The 20,171-nt window shown below is 35.5% G+C and overlaps 1 protein-coding gene across 1 annotated transcript in view; it reads left to right on the top strand.

Annotated features, from left to right (window-relative positions):
• LOC138705998 (lysosomal acid glucosylceramidase-like) overlaps positions 1-20,171 on the top strand; it is a 67,868-nt gene that overhangs the window by 22,055 nt on the left and 25,642 nt on the right. Inside the window, exons 4-7 of the mRNA XM_069834863.1 lie at positions 2,992-3,133; positions 4,487-4,640; positions 6,955-7,121; positions 18,096-18,336. Coding sequence (XP_069690964.1) covers positions 2,992-3,133; positions 4,487-4,640; positions 6,955-7,121; positions 18,096-18,336 — 704 coding nt within the window. The remainder of the gene's footprint in view (positions 1-2,991; positions 3,134-4,486; positions 4,641-6,954; positions 7,122-18,095; positions 18,337-20,171) is intronic.

Consider the following 20,171-nt stretch of genomic DNA (forward strand, 5'->3'; position numbering starts at 1 on the left):
GACTCAATTCCTGGTGTCTTCTCAAAAAACTGTGCAGCCATTTCCGTCCTGCGGCTTCATCGTTCTTCGAAAATGGGTGGTTCAGACCATTCATAAATGCTAACTGAAAAGCCATAGTTTTAACTCCTTTGCAGATAAACCATAAAATCGCTACTCCATTTCTAAGCAATATGAAACCAAAGAATCTTCCAGTTCAAATGGAAGTACAGGTTTTATACCAAGTTTCGTGTTCACTAGTTTGTCTACATCCTCCTCTTTGTTATTGACTTTATCTTTTAAAGTATACTTGGAAACATTGAAAGTATTGGAAGCACGTTGCAATCCCATGACTTTGTTCCTAACTGATATGATTGCAACATTCATAACCTCCTCTTTCCACAGCTTACGACGTTTTGGACTCATCTGCAATGACAATTTTTAAAGAATTTTCGAATTACCAGATTAATTACACGATTATATTAGTTTGCAGTAACATCGTCCTAATATCGCACTGTGCGATAATAGGAAAACAACAAGTGTGCGATATTGGGCAAATAACATACACGAAACAAAACAGTTTGTTTCAGTAAAAATAAAACGTTTATAATATTTCTTTAACTGAATGAAAATATTACATGACTAACCAAATCAAACTAACAGTATATAAAAGTTTTGCTCCTTACCGTTGATTGTATAATCATCCTTAACATCACACACTGCAAATACTTTCCCATTGCCTATTCCTGACTCAAGGCGTGTAATATGTATTGAAGCTCGCAGCAATCCACCTGCGGGCACTAACGCTCCTTTTAATTGAATTGAATAAGCTGCTATTCCATTCAGGGTCTTATGCCTGTTCTGAGCTCATAAACCATGCGGTGCGATATTAGGCGCATGTGCGATAATAGGCACAGTTCCCTTACATTTAAATACTGCATCCCAGATATTTGAATGTGTTACCTGTTCGATTGTCTGTTCATTTATTACCATTTTAACCCTTCTATTATGCATTCCTTTCATAGCCATAACTTTTATTTTATTAATGGATATATTCACACTAGACTATAGGCTTCTATAACTCTTAATATTTTAGGAGAAAAATTCGCTCTGGCGCCGGGGATCGAACCCGGGTCCTTGGTTCTACGTACCAAGCGCTCTGACCACTGAGCTACGCCGAATTCAATCCACAGCACCGGATCGAACCTTCCTCCTTCGATGTTTCCCTTTATGGCCTGACTCCAAGTTAGGCATATATATGCTAGTAGTGCATAATAACTGCGGATTCCCGGCCAACAAGTCACTCAGCGCTCCTACCGTAGTATAATGACAGTTGACACTGGATACACGTCAACATATATATGCCTAACTTTGAGTCAGGCCACAAAGAGAAATATCGAAGGAGGAAGGTTCGATCCGGTGCTGTGGATTGAATTCGGCGTAGCTCAGTGGTCAGAGCGCTTGGTACGTAAAACCAAGGACCCGGAGCCGGAGCGAATTTTTCTCTTAAAATATTAAGTGTCAATATTACAGATAAATTCTGTAGGACAAATTAATATATCTATAACATTCTAGAACTCTGCTTAAGTTCGCTACATTTTCAGATCCGGCTAACAGCGACTGATCACTTGCAAAAAGTATTTACTGATCTATTACCTCCCAATTTTATTACTTTACGGTTTGATGTTTACAATTCCTGGATAATTTCATTTTTGTATATAGACTATCGAACAATATCGGAGATAGACAACAGCCCTGTCTGAAACCTTGGATAACTTTAAAAGCAGGACCTTTATCGTATTATGAGTATTATCGTAGACTGATTTAATGACATTAATCATATTGTGGAGGATATTATAATAATTAAGTATTTGCCATAATTATTATAATACGTTTTGTTATTTAATTAAAACTGTTATTGATTACGGAACGTATTTCCTATTGGTTTAAATGGTCTAATTACTGTATTTAAATAAGTGTGTCTAGTCTAGAAATAAAATGATTTTATTAGCTGACATTCCAGCTCCAATCATGAATCACATTCCGATATTATTTACAAAGAAAACAAAGTAGTTGAGATCCTACAAAGTTCTCAACACTGTCAATTTATTATTAAAGAAAGCAAATGTTTCGTCTCAAACTTTAATTCTGACCACTCCCAGCATAATGTTTAAATATAGTTAAGAATAGGAAAGATGTTACTAGGCGTAACAAACCTGAAGATAAACGAAGTAGTAACTGTTAGCTTGGGGAGTATACAAACTATACATGTGTGTCCAGTTCCTAAAGCACCTCACAGAGAATTGTTCATCTGAGAAATAAATAAATGAAATTTTGCAAATGTTTCGTCTGCGAACTGTAATTCTGGCCATATTGTGCAAAATAATAGTAGATAGATAGATAGATAGATGGATTTATTGAGTAATATTATACATACAAATTTTATATTATCATAATTTTGTCTAAAATCGAATGCACGGGTCTTCTGACCGTACGTGCTTTGTACCCGAAACAAGTCCTCCTTTGTAGGTCCCCCCCCCACCTATGATTACATCCAACTACTCTCTAAAAGAACATCCATATTAAAATGGAAATGGCACAATAAAACACATTATATAATATATCCTAACTTAAAAGACCTAAAAGTGTACAGTTGGGTGGATACTATTATCCCTTCCTCAGTTCGCGTCGCAAACTTCAACAGCTGCAATTCTAATCTTTCTCGTCTTCAAGAGGAACAATTCAGTTTTTTGTTCCTATTCTCTATTCCCCATGAGGTCAAGGCATGCAAGCGAACTCCTATTCTGACTTAGCATCGAGGGTGGTAAATATTTTCTCCGTACATGTTCCAATTCGACACACAGTAATAAAATATATTTATAGGAATCCTTTTCTTTGCAAAGCGGACAAAGACGCTCCCCTTCTTCGTTGACAATTTTATTACTCTTCCATGCCACAATCTTAGAAAAATAATAGTAATAATTTGTTGTAATTGAATATTTTCTACTTCAACAGATCCAGGCAGCGGAGTACACATTTGCTGCATAAACTCATCAGATTTGTACCAAGAAATCTACGGCTTTGGAGGAGCTATTACAGATTCTGTAGGAATTAACCTGAAGAGCCTTAGCAACGACGCCCAAGAGATGCTCTTGAGGTACGCTTGTATACCTGGCTCAATTAACTGTTTTCATTCTTCTATAAAAGCTATAGGAGATATTCGGAGAAGTGAAAATAATGGTTCGATAGAGAGATGTGAATGAGGGAAAGCCGAAGTACTCAAAACAAACCTGATCCAAAGAACGAAACAAGATTCAGAAAATGACGTAAATATAGAACGATTAGTAGCGTTCCGGGCCGTCAGAGAGCAGCTCCTTACTGTGAGAGTTCAGACGTAATCGCAGAGTGAAATAGACACCGAGAGGCGCTCATTTACACCAGCATGTTTGGTTTAGAATTTGTTAGTGAGTTGACGTGTTACTCTGTTCTGTGCTAAAATTATTATTGTGCAACTACTACCGCATTGTTGCAACAGCAAAACTAAGTACCGGTAACAGATTAAAAGATATTAAATGTATGCTTTACTGAGCCTACAATTTTGCCAACTGTAACTACTAATGAACTCGACCTAATTTTAGAACTTTATGTACAAAGTAATCTCCCTAGCTACACACGGTACACTTATGGCATTGCTGCTATTCAGTCTACTGACGGCTGCCACTGATTTCTAGCAGAAAGGAGGCTGTGTGAAATGCTTAAACACTGGTTTTATACCAGTAACCTGGTTCGAGTGCCGATAAGTCGAAGTATAAATTGTAGCGGACAAAGGTAAGTGTTGATGCAAATTTTCTCGAGTACCGTCGAGCGAGGTGACTTTGTGCCATTCGCGCATTTCATAAAAAACGTGAGGAAGTAGTCTTTAAAACCGTCACAAGGTTTTAAAGACTACTAAACGTAAGGAAGTAGACTTTAAAACCTTGTCACGGTCTTAAAGAATACTTCCATACGTTTTTCGCGAATGGCACAAAGTCACCCTCATGGCACAAAGTCACCCCTCGCGACGGTAATTTCGTCTTATTTGCCAACATTTTTCAATTGCCATCCTCACTTCATCGCCCCGTAAGAAAGTCTTAGTCTAACTAGTCAATAATCCTTTGAACGTATATTATGGTTTCGCTTACATTTTCTCCAGGTACTTCAACTTACTCTATCATTTTTCCTCCATCATTTATTATAGTATTTTTCTATTAAAATATTTTCACCTAATTTGACTAAAATTCCTCGTACAGTTTAAAAAGACCATTAAATAGAAAATTTGTCAGATATAATTGCAAAAGGTTATATCTACATAAATAATACTCAACGTTTCAAGTCTATAATCAATACATTTCTCTAAAATGGTTATATTTTCCTTTCACGGCTCGGTGAAAAAACGCCTTAAAACTACACAATATTCCCATATTAAATGTTATTTTTACTTTCACATACATATTTTATGTTCTTCTTTCAGGCAATATTTTGGTTGCGACAGCATCCATTATACTTTCCTCAGGGTGCCTATGGCTGGTACGGATTTTTCGACTAGATTTTATACCTATGACGATAAAGAAGGAGATGAAAACTTGTCACATTTCAACCTCGCTATGGAAGACTACGAATATAAGGTAGGGCAGAGAACATCAATTGTTACAGCTACTGAAAGGAAGATCTCGGGTTCAATTCCAGACTAAGGTTAATACTCTGCAGCCAAAGTTACAAGAAATACTCCTCGCCCCGAATTACATCCAGGATATTTCCTAAGCCAGTCAACTCTCTACAACATGAATTCGGATTTCTTCTCTAGGAGCAAAAACGAGCCGAGTGTAGTCATTTCCAAGAGCTTATAAAATCTGTTTACTCTCGTGTGCTATACAATATTATATCCATTGCTGGTGCAACTACATTGGAACCTGAGTTTATGTTGTGAAATTCGACAAAGAAACCATTCCGCTAATGTTATATCACTATTTATTTATGTTTTTCACAAACAAAACATATATCGCTTTTTGTTAACACTATTTAAACAAACTTATCACACAAAACTGAATAAAAATTACATTATAATAAATTTATTATTATTATTATTATTATTATTATTATTATTAATATTACAGAACATACACAAGCTGCTATCGCTGTAGTTGGACCTAAAGATTAAAGCGTGATTACGAAAGAGAGTCAAAACTTTCTTAAATGTAAAAATCCCAGGATAGAAATTCTAAGTGTGTGGGTCTAAAAATCTACACTTACAACAAGAGTAATCGACGATAATAGTATGAGTTCTTATGGATCTGGAGATTAGTACACACAAAGGTTGCAAGAAAGCTGCTGATGGCAAACATATACTCAAAGGTTCTAATTAAAGAAGTACGTGACAAAGTTCTCAAAACTCCTCAAACGAAGCACAAATCAATAAAAGAATAGATAGTAGGTCTGCTAACTCAATACTGTGGTTCTGAAGGTATTCCACACAAGACTGGGGAAGAGACAGATCACTCTCCATCCAAATGTTTAAAGACATGAGAAAATACTAAGCATGTACTAAGTGCATATAAAACCCGCAGCTTAAACTCATTTTTGCGACTTACATCATGGAGCTAAGTGAGCTCTCTCAAGTCTCAAATGACGGCATAGCAAACGTCACCAAAGATTTTAGATAATAGGATACGAATACACAATTGAGCCTATGAGTGCTCTGAAAACCAAATAATAGCATCAAATAGGAGATATACCGCTCCGTCGATAAAGGACTAAGTCAAAGTCTACCTACTTAGATATAACTGCGGAGCAAGACCCCTGCAATCGGCAAGCATCATGTTTAGGTACAGCAAGAAAATCAGGAACATTATGGAGAGTAAAATATCGATCATATTGAAAGGCGTATTTAAGAGTTGTTAATAAATTTTAAAAAGTGAATCTGATACAATGTTAATACAAATTAAATCTAAATCGTATAATATATATATATATATATATATATATATATATATATATATATATTCCACACCTGTGGAGTAACGGTTAGCGCGTCTGGCAGCGAAGCCAGGTGGCCCGGGTTCGATTCCCGGTCAGGGCAAGTTACCTGGTTGAGGTTTTTCCGGGGTTTTCCCCTCAACCCAATATGACCAAATGCTGGGTAACTTTCGGTGCTGGACCCCAGACTCATTTCACCGGCATTATCACCTTCATCTCATTCAGAAGCTAAATAACCTAAGATGTTGATAAAGCGTCGTAAAATAACCTAATAAAATAAAAAATATATACAGTATATATACACAACACAGTAAATAAATGAACAAAAATAAATAAATAAGTATACAAAGAAATAAACAAGTAAGGAAACAAAGAAATAAAAAAGATATAACTTATTACCTCAAACTCTCCAGCAATATTCTTAATATTTGTGCTGTTTTCAAAGCATTGTATTTACTTTGGGAGAAATAATCAGACGTGAACGTGTTTGTGACATGATGCCTTACCGGTATGTGGGGCTTGGATTCTCGTCACAACTGTTTTGCTTCTCTCTTTAGACTCAATGTATTCTACTAAATCGGCGGAGCAGTGTATTCATATATAAGTTATTCAGAAAATAATACACTAATTCAGTCACTAAGAATTTCTACAAAATTTTAGGTGCATTTTTCACCTCTGATCAAAACCATTCAGGATTTCCCCGAGTTTATAAAATAACCATTAGTTTGTAGAAAAACAGGCTATGGATTGAAAGATCGCTAGTTATTTTTTCAGGAATAAGCAAGGGACTTTTTATTACCATTTTTTTTTCAGAGACTTCTCAGTGTCTCACTGTGTTTCTCCGTCATATCTCCACGTGATTGTGTACACTAACTTTTTCCTACCACGAATAAAAACTCAGTCTTCTCCTCTCTCTCTCTCTTATTGCCATTGCATGTTTTAAAAAGTGGCATGTATTTCTTCCAGATTCCGTATATACGTCGAGCGCAGAAACTTAGTCAAGACTGGCGTGTCAAGACCCTTGCACTTCCATGGTCGCCGCCAATATGGATGACAGAAACTGTCAATAGTGAGAAACATTATGTAAGGTTAAAGGACAAATATTACCAAACTTTGGCAAATTACTTCGTCAAGTAAGTATAGTTATACGACATCGACTATTTTTTACCACAATCCTGTTAATTTTCGTTGGTTTGTTAGCACATTCAGATAATATAATTTAATTTTCATGCACTATGATAGGTTGAAAGCAGCAAGAATTTCGTTTCTTATGTTTGGGGGCCTGTAAAGCGAAATTCATTTAGGTTTAGGAGCTTTAATATCATGTCTTGGTAAACTTAGCAATGCAAATGTTCCTGATCTAACCATTTTGTCTTTGCATGTCCTAAGTTCCGTTTTATCTTAGCTTATGTTAATGAAATTTTGTAAATCTAGCCTATAGTTGTCCATCCTTTCGAAGGATCATAGCCATTGTTGTTGGTATTATTTTATTTCCTCGAAGAAGTTTTGGGTTTTTATAGTATATCAAATATCCTCATTTCTTTTTCTATCTAAACAAGTGTATCCTAAATAAAGTATTTGTGGCGCTTCAAACTAATTTTGTTTTCTGTATATAATCCTAGTTTCACATCCAAATGTTAGGATGCCCTTTGAAATTACATTGTGTAAACTTAAGTTTGTGTATGTTGTCATCCGATGACCAATCTTTTTATAGTCTTCTGTAGGAGTTCAATCTATGATGCATGATGGTTTGAAGGTCATTTTCAGACTGTAAAATTGAAAGCTATACAGTAAGTTAACTATAATCACATATAAATAAAATTATACCACTAAACGTCACTGTTTGATTCTTTCATCAGTAAGATGCCAGAATGTTCTCAGTGGACGAGTAATTACCACCATTGCCACTCTACCTAAAAATTTTGTAGATTCAAATCCGACAAGGGATAATGCATATTTTATAAGGGAGATAAAAAGTCTTATCATGATTTCTTTCAAGTGGTTCGTGTCATAAATTTACTCTACCCGATTTAGAGAGTCTAGGCAAAATTGCCGTCCAGTTGGATATCGCTTCACAGATATACCTACGGATTTAAATGTTTGTATTGAAATTGAAGCGTTGGGCCGAATAACGGTCTATGTTACAATCTCCTGAATGTGCAGCCCGAACAAAAATGTTACATCGTAATTCCGATCATAAATTTACTATCGTCCACACCTGTGGAGTAACGGTTAGCGCATCTGGCCGCGAAACCAGGTGGCACGGGTTCGAATCCCGGTTGGGGCAAGTTACCTGGTTGAGGTTTTTCCGGGGTTTTCCCTCAACCCAATTTGAGCAAATGCTGGATAACTTTCGGTGCTGGACTCCGGATTCATTTCACCGGCATTATCACCTTCATTTCATTCAGACGCTAAATAACCTAAGATGGTGATACAGCGTCGTAAAATAACCTACTTAAAAATTACTATAGGATGGGCAACACAGACTGTTATTCCATCAATATGTTTTGTACACTAAGCGAAGTATACGTTTGTATGTTATTGAAAGTCATATTACACATCACAGAAGTTTGCAACATTTTTAATTCCAAAGAAATGCTACTGAGGAATACAGACAAACAGTTTTATACAATCATAATATTATGAAACATAAAAAAATCAATAAAAAGGTTAAATTATGAACGAAATGATTATGACATTTATTTTGAAATGCTATATATTAATATGAATTAAGACTATGTAATTTACTAAAGTTACACTCCATGTTATATTATGATCAAACATTCAATATTCATCAAATAATAACACTATTATTAGAAAATAACTGCAGTATTGAGATGTAGGGACACCATTCAATAATTAACGGAAGTTGTAATAATAGGAAATGAATAAAGAAAATTAAATATTACAGTTGATAAATTGTTGGGGGATGGAATTTGAATCCCTGTCCCGAATAATCAGTATCCATTCTAACAGATAACTTTTCTGTTAAGTAAAAGATATGTTATTAAGAATGAAGACAATAAAAATCACAGTTTTTAAATGCTGCCTGTAAGAGAGTAGGCCGAATACATTTTTAACAGTTCCTTTCTGACATCAAGAGCAAGCTGTGAGCACATCTCCTTACAAGAATTTCTACAAATTTGTTACTGAAACTAAATACCGTGATAAAATTCTAAGATAAACTATAGTGACAAAGGACAACATAGACCAACTAATACTAGATAAAGTGTACATTTAAATACAACTAATAAAATATTGCAAAAATGACAGAAACTTACATTATTTGGGGGATCTTTCGCACTAATTTGCGACTTCATCTTCTTTGTTGTATACTCAAGACACTATCTCTCAGCGACTTTCATGACACATCTTTCCACTTATTAATATTAATTTGTCTGGATCCTTTTTCTTTTTAGATTTATTTAGCCAGCCAATATCTACTGTACTGTAGAAATAGTCACTGTCTTGCAGTCGTCCATTTTACATAATAGGTCAACCGAAACCTCATACACAGAGTTCAAGTACCCAGTATTCCTAAAGAGAACAAACTCTCGTAGAATAACACCCGATACTATGTAAACAACTGGATACGCTAGAAGTGACTAGTGACATAGACCGTTGTTCCAACCAAGAAATTCATGGTTGTAACTCGTGCAGAAGCGCCTCTGATACAAATATTAAAAACCAATTTTTGTGACAGCTGTGTAAGACTATATAGAGAATTATTCTATTAAAAATTCGATTTTGAAAAATTTTAACATAGACCGTTATTCGGCCCAACGCTTCACTTACAGATTCTCTGCAAAACAATGTCATATCATGGAGATTATATATACTTTTTCGTTCTATGTTCCACTCGTTTCGCAAAAATTCAATTCCATAACATGTTACGAAAGATACTAATACGTTCGTAACATATTGTTAGACAACCATTTATCATGCGCCCAACGTCATACTTGCAATCAGAAAAAATAAGATAACTGACTTGAATGATAGTTCTATGAATCAACATGATATAGTTGTCTTGTATTACAACAGCTTCTACATTACTTCCAATTTGTAGAAATGTCAAAAGCTATTAGAGGCTTGTGATGACTTTCCAGTTATATTACCTAACCTGTCAAAAATTACCAACAGCACCATAGAAACAGATCGTTCCAGTTGAAATAACTTTACGATATACTACGGCTACAAAAGTGGTCTTTATAATTATTACTGACTGCATAAACAAGATAATCATGTTAATTTATTGCAGAGAGCGAACAGGTTGCACAGTCTTACAAAACTCTTATTTGAATTATGATTAGAAGGAAATAATTCCGACAGAATTTTGTCACGTGTACAAAGAGGTGTGCATTTACATGTAAAGAATCTTATTTTTTTTGGTCGTTTTGCGTAACGAACAGAGTTAGGTATGTTTGAGCTCTAAAATGTTTGTTTGAAGAAGTTTTGAGTTTGATAATAAATAATTCATTAGATATTCAGTAATTTTTACGGAAAAATAAAATATCGTTTTGCTCTATCTCTATTACATCAATTTTCCAAAATAATAATTAAAGTAGATCTCTACAAGTTCTTTCTTAATACAGCAGTTTCCGATCGTAGATCTAATTATGTAAATGATCATTACAGACCGGATTTTTATAAGTACTAGTAGTTAAAAATGACACCGAGGATACCAGAGTGAATGTGATGGAATTTAGAACCATTATGAAGCCTTGTTCACAATACATGGAAATCTAACAAAGGATACCTGAGTATGAAAACTGGAGAATACATCTATTGAAGCGCGCTTGCTAATTTGTAACTGACGGTTCAGACTGTTCTATTCGACTTGCGTTTGAGAAGCGAACGCCAACTACTAAACCTATTCCACAAGTCTACATCACGGAAGCTGTAGCCAATTATAGTGCATGGCTCGAACTTCGTCAATCACACAACGAACATGAAGTTCGTGCCATACACTGCAATTGGCTACTACTTTCAAACATAGCAGCATTATTTATACCACAGTCAGTGTATTGGTTGCTCGTTTATAAATATTGCTAAGTGAAATGTTAGCTATCCATGTATAAATAACTGGTCACTAATTATAAAAAATTTCTCGAAAAATTACGGATGCGGGAACTACAACTTATACAATTCTATTTAATACCAATTTTTCTACTATAAGAAACACAATTTTTAAATATCGTTAGATGAATTTTGAATAAATCGCCATTATGTATTTAATAAATATCCATTAATATTTAACCCTTAAATTCACAAAGTATCCTATAGGATGCAACAGGTTAATAGACTATATGCTATAATTTTAATAGAACAATAGAAAAAAAATGGTAGGAAAATTAAAATTTCACAATACTATAATATTGTACAACGTATAAAATATGAATATATAAAATTTCAGAACACACACACTCTTTGACTTCACATTACACTACACAAACACACCCCCACATGAAAGAAAAAAATAGGCGCCAAGACCAGCAACGACCAGTTCTGAAGAAGACCAATAATAGGTCGAAACATGTAAACCAGGTACGATTGAATTTAACACTAGAAAGTCATATAATACATATTCCGAAATGATATAGTGTTAAAAGTTGTGTAATCAAGATATATAAAATATGGACATTGCGATAGTTGTTTTCTTTACAGTCCGACACGATTTAATAAACTAGTGTGAGAAATAAAGTTTTGCAAATTTAAGGGTTAAGCAAAACTGATTGTATATCAGGTGAATCATTTGCGGCTGAATCGTTTTGAATAAAATGCTGTACATAGATAGATAGATGCTGGAAATATGCATTTCTATGAAAATCTCTAACAGACATTTTGGGGGATAATACTCGTATTACTCTATATATACTTCACATAAATACTGTAGAAAAAACTGAGATGAAAGCAACGTAATTCAAGTTCTCCCATTTCAATCACAGGTGGTTAGAATAAAATACAGAACTATAATAAAATTCCAATTTTGAAATAAATATAAAAACGGAGCGTCATACTTTTTCAAGACAAAATTATATTGCATTAAAGCAACTGGCTCTCTGCACGTTAAATACCGCTCGATTACGTGACTTCGTTACAAACTTCTAAGGGTGATGAGGTGATCAATATTAACAATTTTCACATCATAAATTATATTTTGATTGATAACCTTGCAGCTTTTCTTCCATTTCCATTTGCCAGTCCTAAAATGAAATGCTTATCAGAAAGTTCTCTTAATGTAAATCTTTCCGCAACAAGAAGAAACTAAAGAAACCAAAATAATTGTCTGTACGTAATAATTAAAATCCAAATACGCCTAACGTCCTAAAAGAATGATAAACTGAAGTACGATTTCAGTGCACTGATAATGAGATCGATGTCAGATGGCTATTTTAATGTATGCTGTAGACAAAGTTTTGTATCGTATGAACTTTGTAATGTTTACAAAAATCACGAGGACATCATCTTAGCATACATTGAAGAAAATAAAATTATTCATTTCACCATGACCGTCTAATGTTTCTTAAACTGATTAGCACAACATCACATTTTGCAATTACCAAACGAAACGTTTCCGGACATGGGTTTCTGTACGAAAATTGTACATAATGATCTTCTATCACCTCTGAAAGTTAGTAACAAAGTCATAGAATCACCATGTAGGGTAAACCATACAGTTATTGGCCACTTAAGGAAAATGTTATGTTTGAAAGTGGAGGATTTCAATGCATTATATTGTAAGAAGGAACTGTTGGTGCATCTGTAATTGTCAGTTATTTCTTTATTCAAATCACTGTTACAAAAATGGAATCAATAATATTGTGTGATACTAGTGACCAAATAAAATTGATATGTATGAAATTATAGTTATTGGCCACTTCTTGACAGTTATTGACCACTGAGTGCATAGTTATTGGCCACTTTAAAATTATCAACTGTAACAGACATTTATTTTTGTTTTGGCTGCAAATATTATTTTAAACTGTTGCTATTATTTCTATTAGTTATTTACACATGCATTGCACTGACCTAATACCAGTTTTATGTAAAATATAAATCCACATGTCTCTTTACTGTATAGACCCTTATTTATATGTTGCTAGTTTATCAAGTTCTTCAAGGTAATCATCATCCTCCGAACTACCCTTAAGGTCCATACTATCATGTGAATCTTCTCCTTTATAAAAATTAGTGACATAGGGAGATATCATCTTTTTCAGGAATATGTGGAATATAACTTACATAAAATACTTTTTTACAATCTTCACATCAAATTTCACTGAAAGCTTCTCGCAAATGTCACAAATTGGACTTCATTCATTTTGCAATTCTCTGAAGAGCGTTCGTTTTGTCATTTGTGTTTTCTCTTTTCTTTCTTTCGTAACTTCACGTTATCTCTTCTTTTTTCTTTTCTTGGACAACTTTCTGTTCGCGCTTCTTTCTGTGCATATCCTGCTAGCTCTGTGATATTATCGAAAACGGCAATCTTTCTATATCATGTTTGCCTCCTCTTTTAGGTGTCTCTGGCCACACCAGAAACTTTCCGATTGATGTATTCTTCACTCTTTTGAACATGGAGATGTTTTCTCACTTATGTTCTTTTTATTTGGTTCTTTAACGACGCTCTATCAACTACGAAGTTATTTAGCGACGATGGAATTAGTGATAGCGAGATATTTGGCGAGATGAGGCAGAGGATTCGCCATAGATTACCTGACATTTGCCTTACGGTTGGGGAAAACCTCGGAAAGAACCCAACCAGAAATCGAACCCACGCCCCAACGCAACTCCAGATCGGCAGGCAAGCGTCTTAAGTGACCGAGCTACGCCGGTGGCTCTCACTTACATATGTTACCACAACCAGAATGTTGACTACTGCAACCTGCATTCACACTTGTTGATGTACAATGGGGAGCCGGCCACTGGCATAGTTCAGTCGGCTGAGGCACTTACCTGCCGATCCAGACTTGTGCCCTGGCGTGGGTTCGTTCCCGCTTGAGATGATCATGTGATTGAGTTTTTCCGAGGTTTTCCCCAACTGTAAGGAGAATGTGAGGTATACTATGGCGAATCCTGGGCCTCATCTTGTCAAATACTAGCTCGCTATCACCAATCACATCGACGCTGAATAACCTAGTAGTTGATACAGCGTTGTTAAATAGCCAACAAAAAATACAAAATATAAAAAATTGTCATGGAGAGTCAGATTCCGGGGTTCAGCTCTGTCATTTTATAATAGGTGTAATTGTCAATATAGTCAGCCAAAACTTCTTGTTGAGTACAGGGTTGTTTCCGATCTCTGATAACGAATTTGAATGACGTCATGTGCGTCAGGAGTCACACCGACAGCTGAATTGCAGCGAGAGGTGACAGACTAGTAGTGAGTGATTTCATAATCAGAATGCACGGTGTATCACATTAGCAATGCCCAAGAAAATTTAACCTTTCTGGAAGGTGTACATAACAACTCTTTCCGATGCCAAGTACAGTTACGTGAGCATCATAGGAGCCTCCAAATAACGTGGTTTCATTATTTCCAAGAAAGACATCTTATATGTAGTTAATAAGACTGGCAAAGCTCGGATGGGATTAATTCCAAAGTGCAAAAAGCAAGCAAATGCACCCCACGTTACAAGTCGCCGCACCCCACGAGGTGATACAAATTAATTCCATTCGAACTTTACCAATCAGATTAAGTATACAGAAGATGCCTTTCTTGGAAATAACGAAACCTCGTTTATTGCAAGCTTCTTTTATTTTCACTTAACTGTACTTGGCATCGGAAAGAGTTATGTACTCTTCCCAAAAAGGCTCGATTTTCTTCGGAATTTCTACTGTGAGTCGTCGTGCACTCTGACTATGAGATCACTCACTACTGGTCTGTCAACTCGCGCCACAGTTCAGCTGTCGTGTGACTCCTGACGCACATGATGTCATTCAAATTCGTTATCAGAGATCGGAAACAACCCTGTAGACTTGTCTGCATCCAGTGTTCGATATGAAATGACATTTTCAGAACACTCATTATCAATTTCCTCCTAAGCTATAAGATTCAAATCACCTTTCCGTTTTAGCATTCTTTATTTTGATTTTTACGGTTGCCTTAGGAATACTTTACTTTTTTAGCAATGACTCTAAGTGAAGTCCTGTGAGTTTCCAATTCTTCCAATGTTACCTTCATTGCCTTTTGCTTATAGTCAGCCCATTTTGGAGTCTTAAAAATAACCTAACCAGGGTATAAAATAAATAAGAATAGTTATTGGCCACCCATTAAGACAGTTATTGGCCACGTGGCTTATACACACATTTAATGGACTCAAAATAAAAATGCTAGTGAAATAGTGGCATTTAATAAGTGAAATGAAGGAAAATAATTGATTTTTAAAATTATTTTAAAATTACAGTTATTGGCCGAGGTGGCCAATAACTGAAAAATGAGTTATAATTAAACAGTTATTAGCCAGTAGATTTTCAAAATTTAGGGATTGTATTTTATTACGTTTTATATGTGTAAAGTGAAAATAGAGATGTACTTTCCTCATAACTGGAATAATAATGAATATCAGCTAAAAGAAACAGCAATTATTACGACTCAACCACAACACAGTTCTTAAGAATTTCACAAGAAACCAAAGCCTGGGAACGTATGTTTTGAAGAAAAATCTGTTTCATCTCACAGTGCTATCTGTTGTTGAAAATTAAAGTAACTACCTAATAAGAAAACACGCTGCTACCATCTGGAAAAATATTAATTAATTATTTGCACATCCTGTCTTATAATAACACATCAACGTTCAAGTGGCCAATAACTGTAAGGTGGCCAATAACTGTATGGTTTACCCTATAGCAGAAACTGGATAATTCAACGTTGGGTAATTATTCGAATTGGTGTTATACTCTTTTAACTTAGTATTTAAAACAATGTTAAAATAATACTAAATTCGAATTTAAAAGAGAACATTAATTAGATAATTCAACATAAAATTATAATAACTAGGCTTAATAAAGATAAATGAACAGTCAACGGCTTTTCTTCCAGCGTTTATTGTATCCCGGCCAAGAATTTAACTCTTATATAGACGCAAGAAAAAGAGGAAGTGATTATGTATGGCATCATCATGTAGAAAGTTACCGCGAGAGAGGAGGTAGCACAGCCACAGAGGAGGGACTCCACCACAGATGAGCTATGCGAACAAATGAGTGTAAAAGTTACACTCACGTTACCTCAAAGACTGACCTCTCGATATTATATACAATATATACATAGTATATTTATTATAAGAATGCTGCAGACACAGTTAGCAATTTTTCCATGAACGCGGATTGCAACTTAAGTGTGGTAAGGATAAGAAACAGGCGCTGTGTATGCATGCAAGAAACAGACAATTTGCGGTGTCTTAAAGCAGTGCCCACAGTTAATTATTCGGTGCAGTATACTGTTGTGATAAGGGCCACTTATTGTAGGGACATACTTGGTATGATTGTAATTGATATGATTATAATTGTTATAACTGTAATTAATGTTGAGAGTAACATTGTTAACATTGTAAGTCTAAAATGTATTCCATCCTCATAACTCGTGCAGATCTGATCGATAATTACTAATTGAGTCATGTATGTACTGGGATTAATGACTAAGGGCTTATCTTTCAAAGTCCAGAATCAGGTCATTGCACTAGTATAGCGTGGGGACGCCAAGCCGAGTAGAGGCGATCACGCGGACTTCAAAGGTCACCGTAGCGCCACTAAGGACAGGCCATAAACAGGCGAGGTGATCATTGGAAGCACACATTCACTTATTATTATTACTACGGTAGCTCTGCAGTAAGCAGAAGCGCGGAGGAGGGCGACGAATGGCCCACGTGGCTGCGAGTAATCATCATCATCCTCATTTCATCACTTGTACTACGCCTTGTATTTCAAGATTGGTTAATAAACTTAAGTATTGGCAGCCTTTGGTTGTTTAAAGGACTTAGGTCTTTTACTAACCCACCTATAACGCACTCCAATAGAAGTTACTCCAACAAACTTCATCACATTGTACATACGTCGTATTCCATACGGAATTTATTCATAAGTGGAATTATGAATTTCACTTATTGTGGCTGATATTAGGCAGTACATCCCATTTTGCGATATGATTGTGTCAGAGGAAGAACAATTGTTTCCACACCTGTGGAGTAATGGTCAGTGCGTCTGGCCTCGAAACCAGGTGGCCCGGGTTCGAATCCCGTCGGGGCAAGTTACCTGGTTGAGGTTTTTCCGGGGTTTTCCCTCAACCCAATACGAGCAAATACTGGGTAACTTTCGGTGCTGGACCCCGGGCTCATTTCACCGGCATTATCACCTTCATATCATTCAGACGCTAAATAACCTAGATGTTGATACAGCGTCGTAAAATAACCCAATAAAAAAACAATTGTTTCGATACATCTGAAATCTGATTAGTGTAATATGTTAAGTAGTAGTCAGCGATGTATGCAATGGAAGGGGGGAAAGGAACTAGCCACCCTACTCCACTATTTCCTAGCTTAGTTTCCTGATGAGTGGTTCACAAGTGGGCAAAAGAAAAGGGCGGATTTGTCTAGCGCCAGTGTTTACAGAAATAATTGAATTATACCAGTGACACCCCTTCCACTTCCAAGACTTCTTCAAATAGAAAACAGTGTTAAAAACAAACAAAAAATTACGAACTTCAAATAAGTAGTTTTCATTTGAACAATGAAGTATAATGTGACGTGTAAAATAAGATTATAGTGGAATTAAAACAACAACCAACTTCCAACACTTCCAGGCGTCTAACTGGTTCCATAACAACATTCTTTGTGGCCAATAAAACGCTACTGTTCCCTTTTCCCTTCACCTACGGTATCATCTCATTGGCCACAAAGAGAGGGGTGAGGATGTTGCTATGTAAAGCCTTGGACGCCTAGATAGGCTATTTCTCGAGTCCGTAGTTGTTTAATTATGTTAATTATGTAACTAACTTTACTAAAAGTAACGTTTTAACTAATTCGATATTTTCATATGCATTTCTTCAAATTCCCCTTAGGACTCTAATTAAAATGATACCATTGTATACGTTTGTTATTTTCTGTTTATTTCAGATTTTTAGACGCTTATCGAGAAGAAGATGTAGAATTTTGGGCCGTCTCTCCACAGAATGAACCCGGAAATGGTTTTGATGTCTATTTTAAACTGAAAAATTTCTGTGGATATTCACCTGAGGAACAACGTAAACTAATAGCTAAGAATCTCGGACCTACTTTGAAAAATAATGGCTACGAAGATGTCAAAATTATGTCCTTCGAAGATCAGAGAAACAACTTGCCGAACTGGACGGATATTGTAAGTAATAAAAAAAAAACAATCTTACTGAAACATGAAATCATCCTCTTCATCACTTTATTCTTTGAGTTTTTTCACTTTTGCTTATGATTAGACTTGAAAATGTGTTTCTAAATCTTGAGCTAAAAATTATTGCAGTAAAACAGCTATTATTTTGCAAAGGCAGAATTAAAAATATTTGCTCGTTGCCTTTATGTACTCCATTAAGACACATATTGCATTGTTATTTTCTGTAATCTTATGTTATTCATTCACCGATCATGTGTTCAGAAAATTATTTTATTTTGATCCATTTTTAATTAATGCTTTTGACGTGTAACACTTATATTTGTCTTACAAACTGGAGAAAATATAATATTTTTGAATAAGATGAAGTTCCTAGAAATACCTAAAGTTAGTTTTAGGGGCAGCACCAACGCTTGCATTATTTTATCAGCCGACAGATGACAGTTTTAAAATTATTACAAAATTATTTTTAAAAATATATTGCAACCACGCCATGGATTATAATGATCCCTTCCAAGTAGGTTATGTTTGTATGCGGGTACTCCAAGTGTATGTGAACGATTCCATTTCAATTGTTCAGTTCATCGTAAAAGACGTCCTGACAACCGAAGTCGTATATTAGTTTTACAAGATTCTTTAATTTTTTCTATTAGTTTGGGTCGAATATAAACGTCACACGTTAAAAAGTAAGAGCCCATTGCATATCTATTTGTGAAGGTTTAAATTGATAAGTTTTACAAGAGTCAGTATTTCTTCCTTATGGAACCAAAAAAGTCCCAAGCAGAGTACATGTGTGCCTGTCGCAAGCAAAAAGAACAAGATAAGAATGAAAGTAAAATGGTGAATCGGTAAAGTAAAAACGTTACAAACAGAATGAAAAAAAAAAAAAAACATGAGTAGGTGTGTAGACAGCACGACAAACAATTTTACAAGATGTAATAGTAATAACTAGAGCAGTGCAAAGGGAGCAGTTATTCGACACACCGGCAACAGGGCAAGGGTTGTAAATTCACCTTGTGTACCCACAGAGGTCTGACTCTGCGGTACATAGGATAGCTGCAAGCAGTAGGTACAGCTTGGTAAAGGAAACGTCAGTACTGAAGAAAGATAAGAACAATTCGATTCTAGTGTTACGATGCCAAAGGGGGAGAAAATTCGTTCGGCAAAGTTTAAGGGCGCTATTCATAGACATTTAGCTAGCCCGCGCTACGAGCGTGCTAAACAGGATTCATATCATATCATATCGCTGACACTGATTTATGAATACGAAAAACGTTAGTTCGCTGATCATCCACCGAAAGCCCGCGCTAAGAATGTCTATGAATACGGCCCTAAGAGATTTCTTTCCGAATATGGTGATATTTTTTTGTTGCAACGAATATAAACTATTCTGTAAATTGTGTAAAATATCAGTTTCAGTAACTAGAGCATATAATGTTCGAAGACATGTAAACAGGGATGTACACAAACGTGCTCTCATGAAGTTGAAAAAAAAGGCGAAACATGTGAGCAGGGTCACAGTTCTTCATCCGTGTTCCATGAAGAAATGTGTGATGCGGTTTGTTAAGCATTCAAGAAGATATGTCCTAATGTATCTCTTCCTCCTTCTCCTATACTTACTCGATGGGATTCCTGGTTGAAGGCCTGCATTTATTACTGTAAATATTTCGACCAGGTCCAGAATGTTATTCAATCATTTGATGTGAAAGATGCATTTGTAATACCAATAGCCCAACGTCTGTTGGTTGATTCAAGCATAAAACAACTATTGGAATACATTGAATCGAATTACGGGTTTATTCCTAATTTGTGTAACAGCTTTAGAAAAG

The sequence above is a fragment of the Periplaneta americana genome, chromosome 9 (assembly GCF_040183065.1).
Source record: "Periplaneta americana isolate PAMFEO1 chromosome 9, P.americana_PAMFEO1_priV1, whole genome shotgun sequence".
In the NCBI taxonomy this organism is placed as follows: domain Eukaryota; kingdom Metazoa; phylum Arthropoda; class Insecta; order Blattodea; family Blattidae; genus Periplaneta; species Periplaneta americana.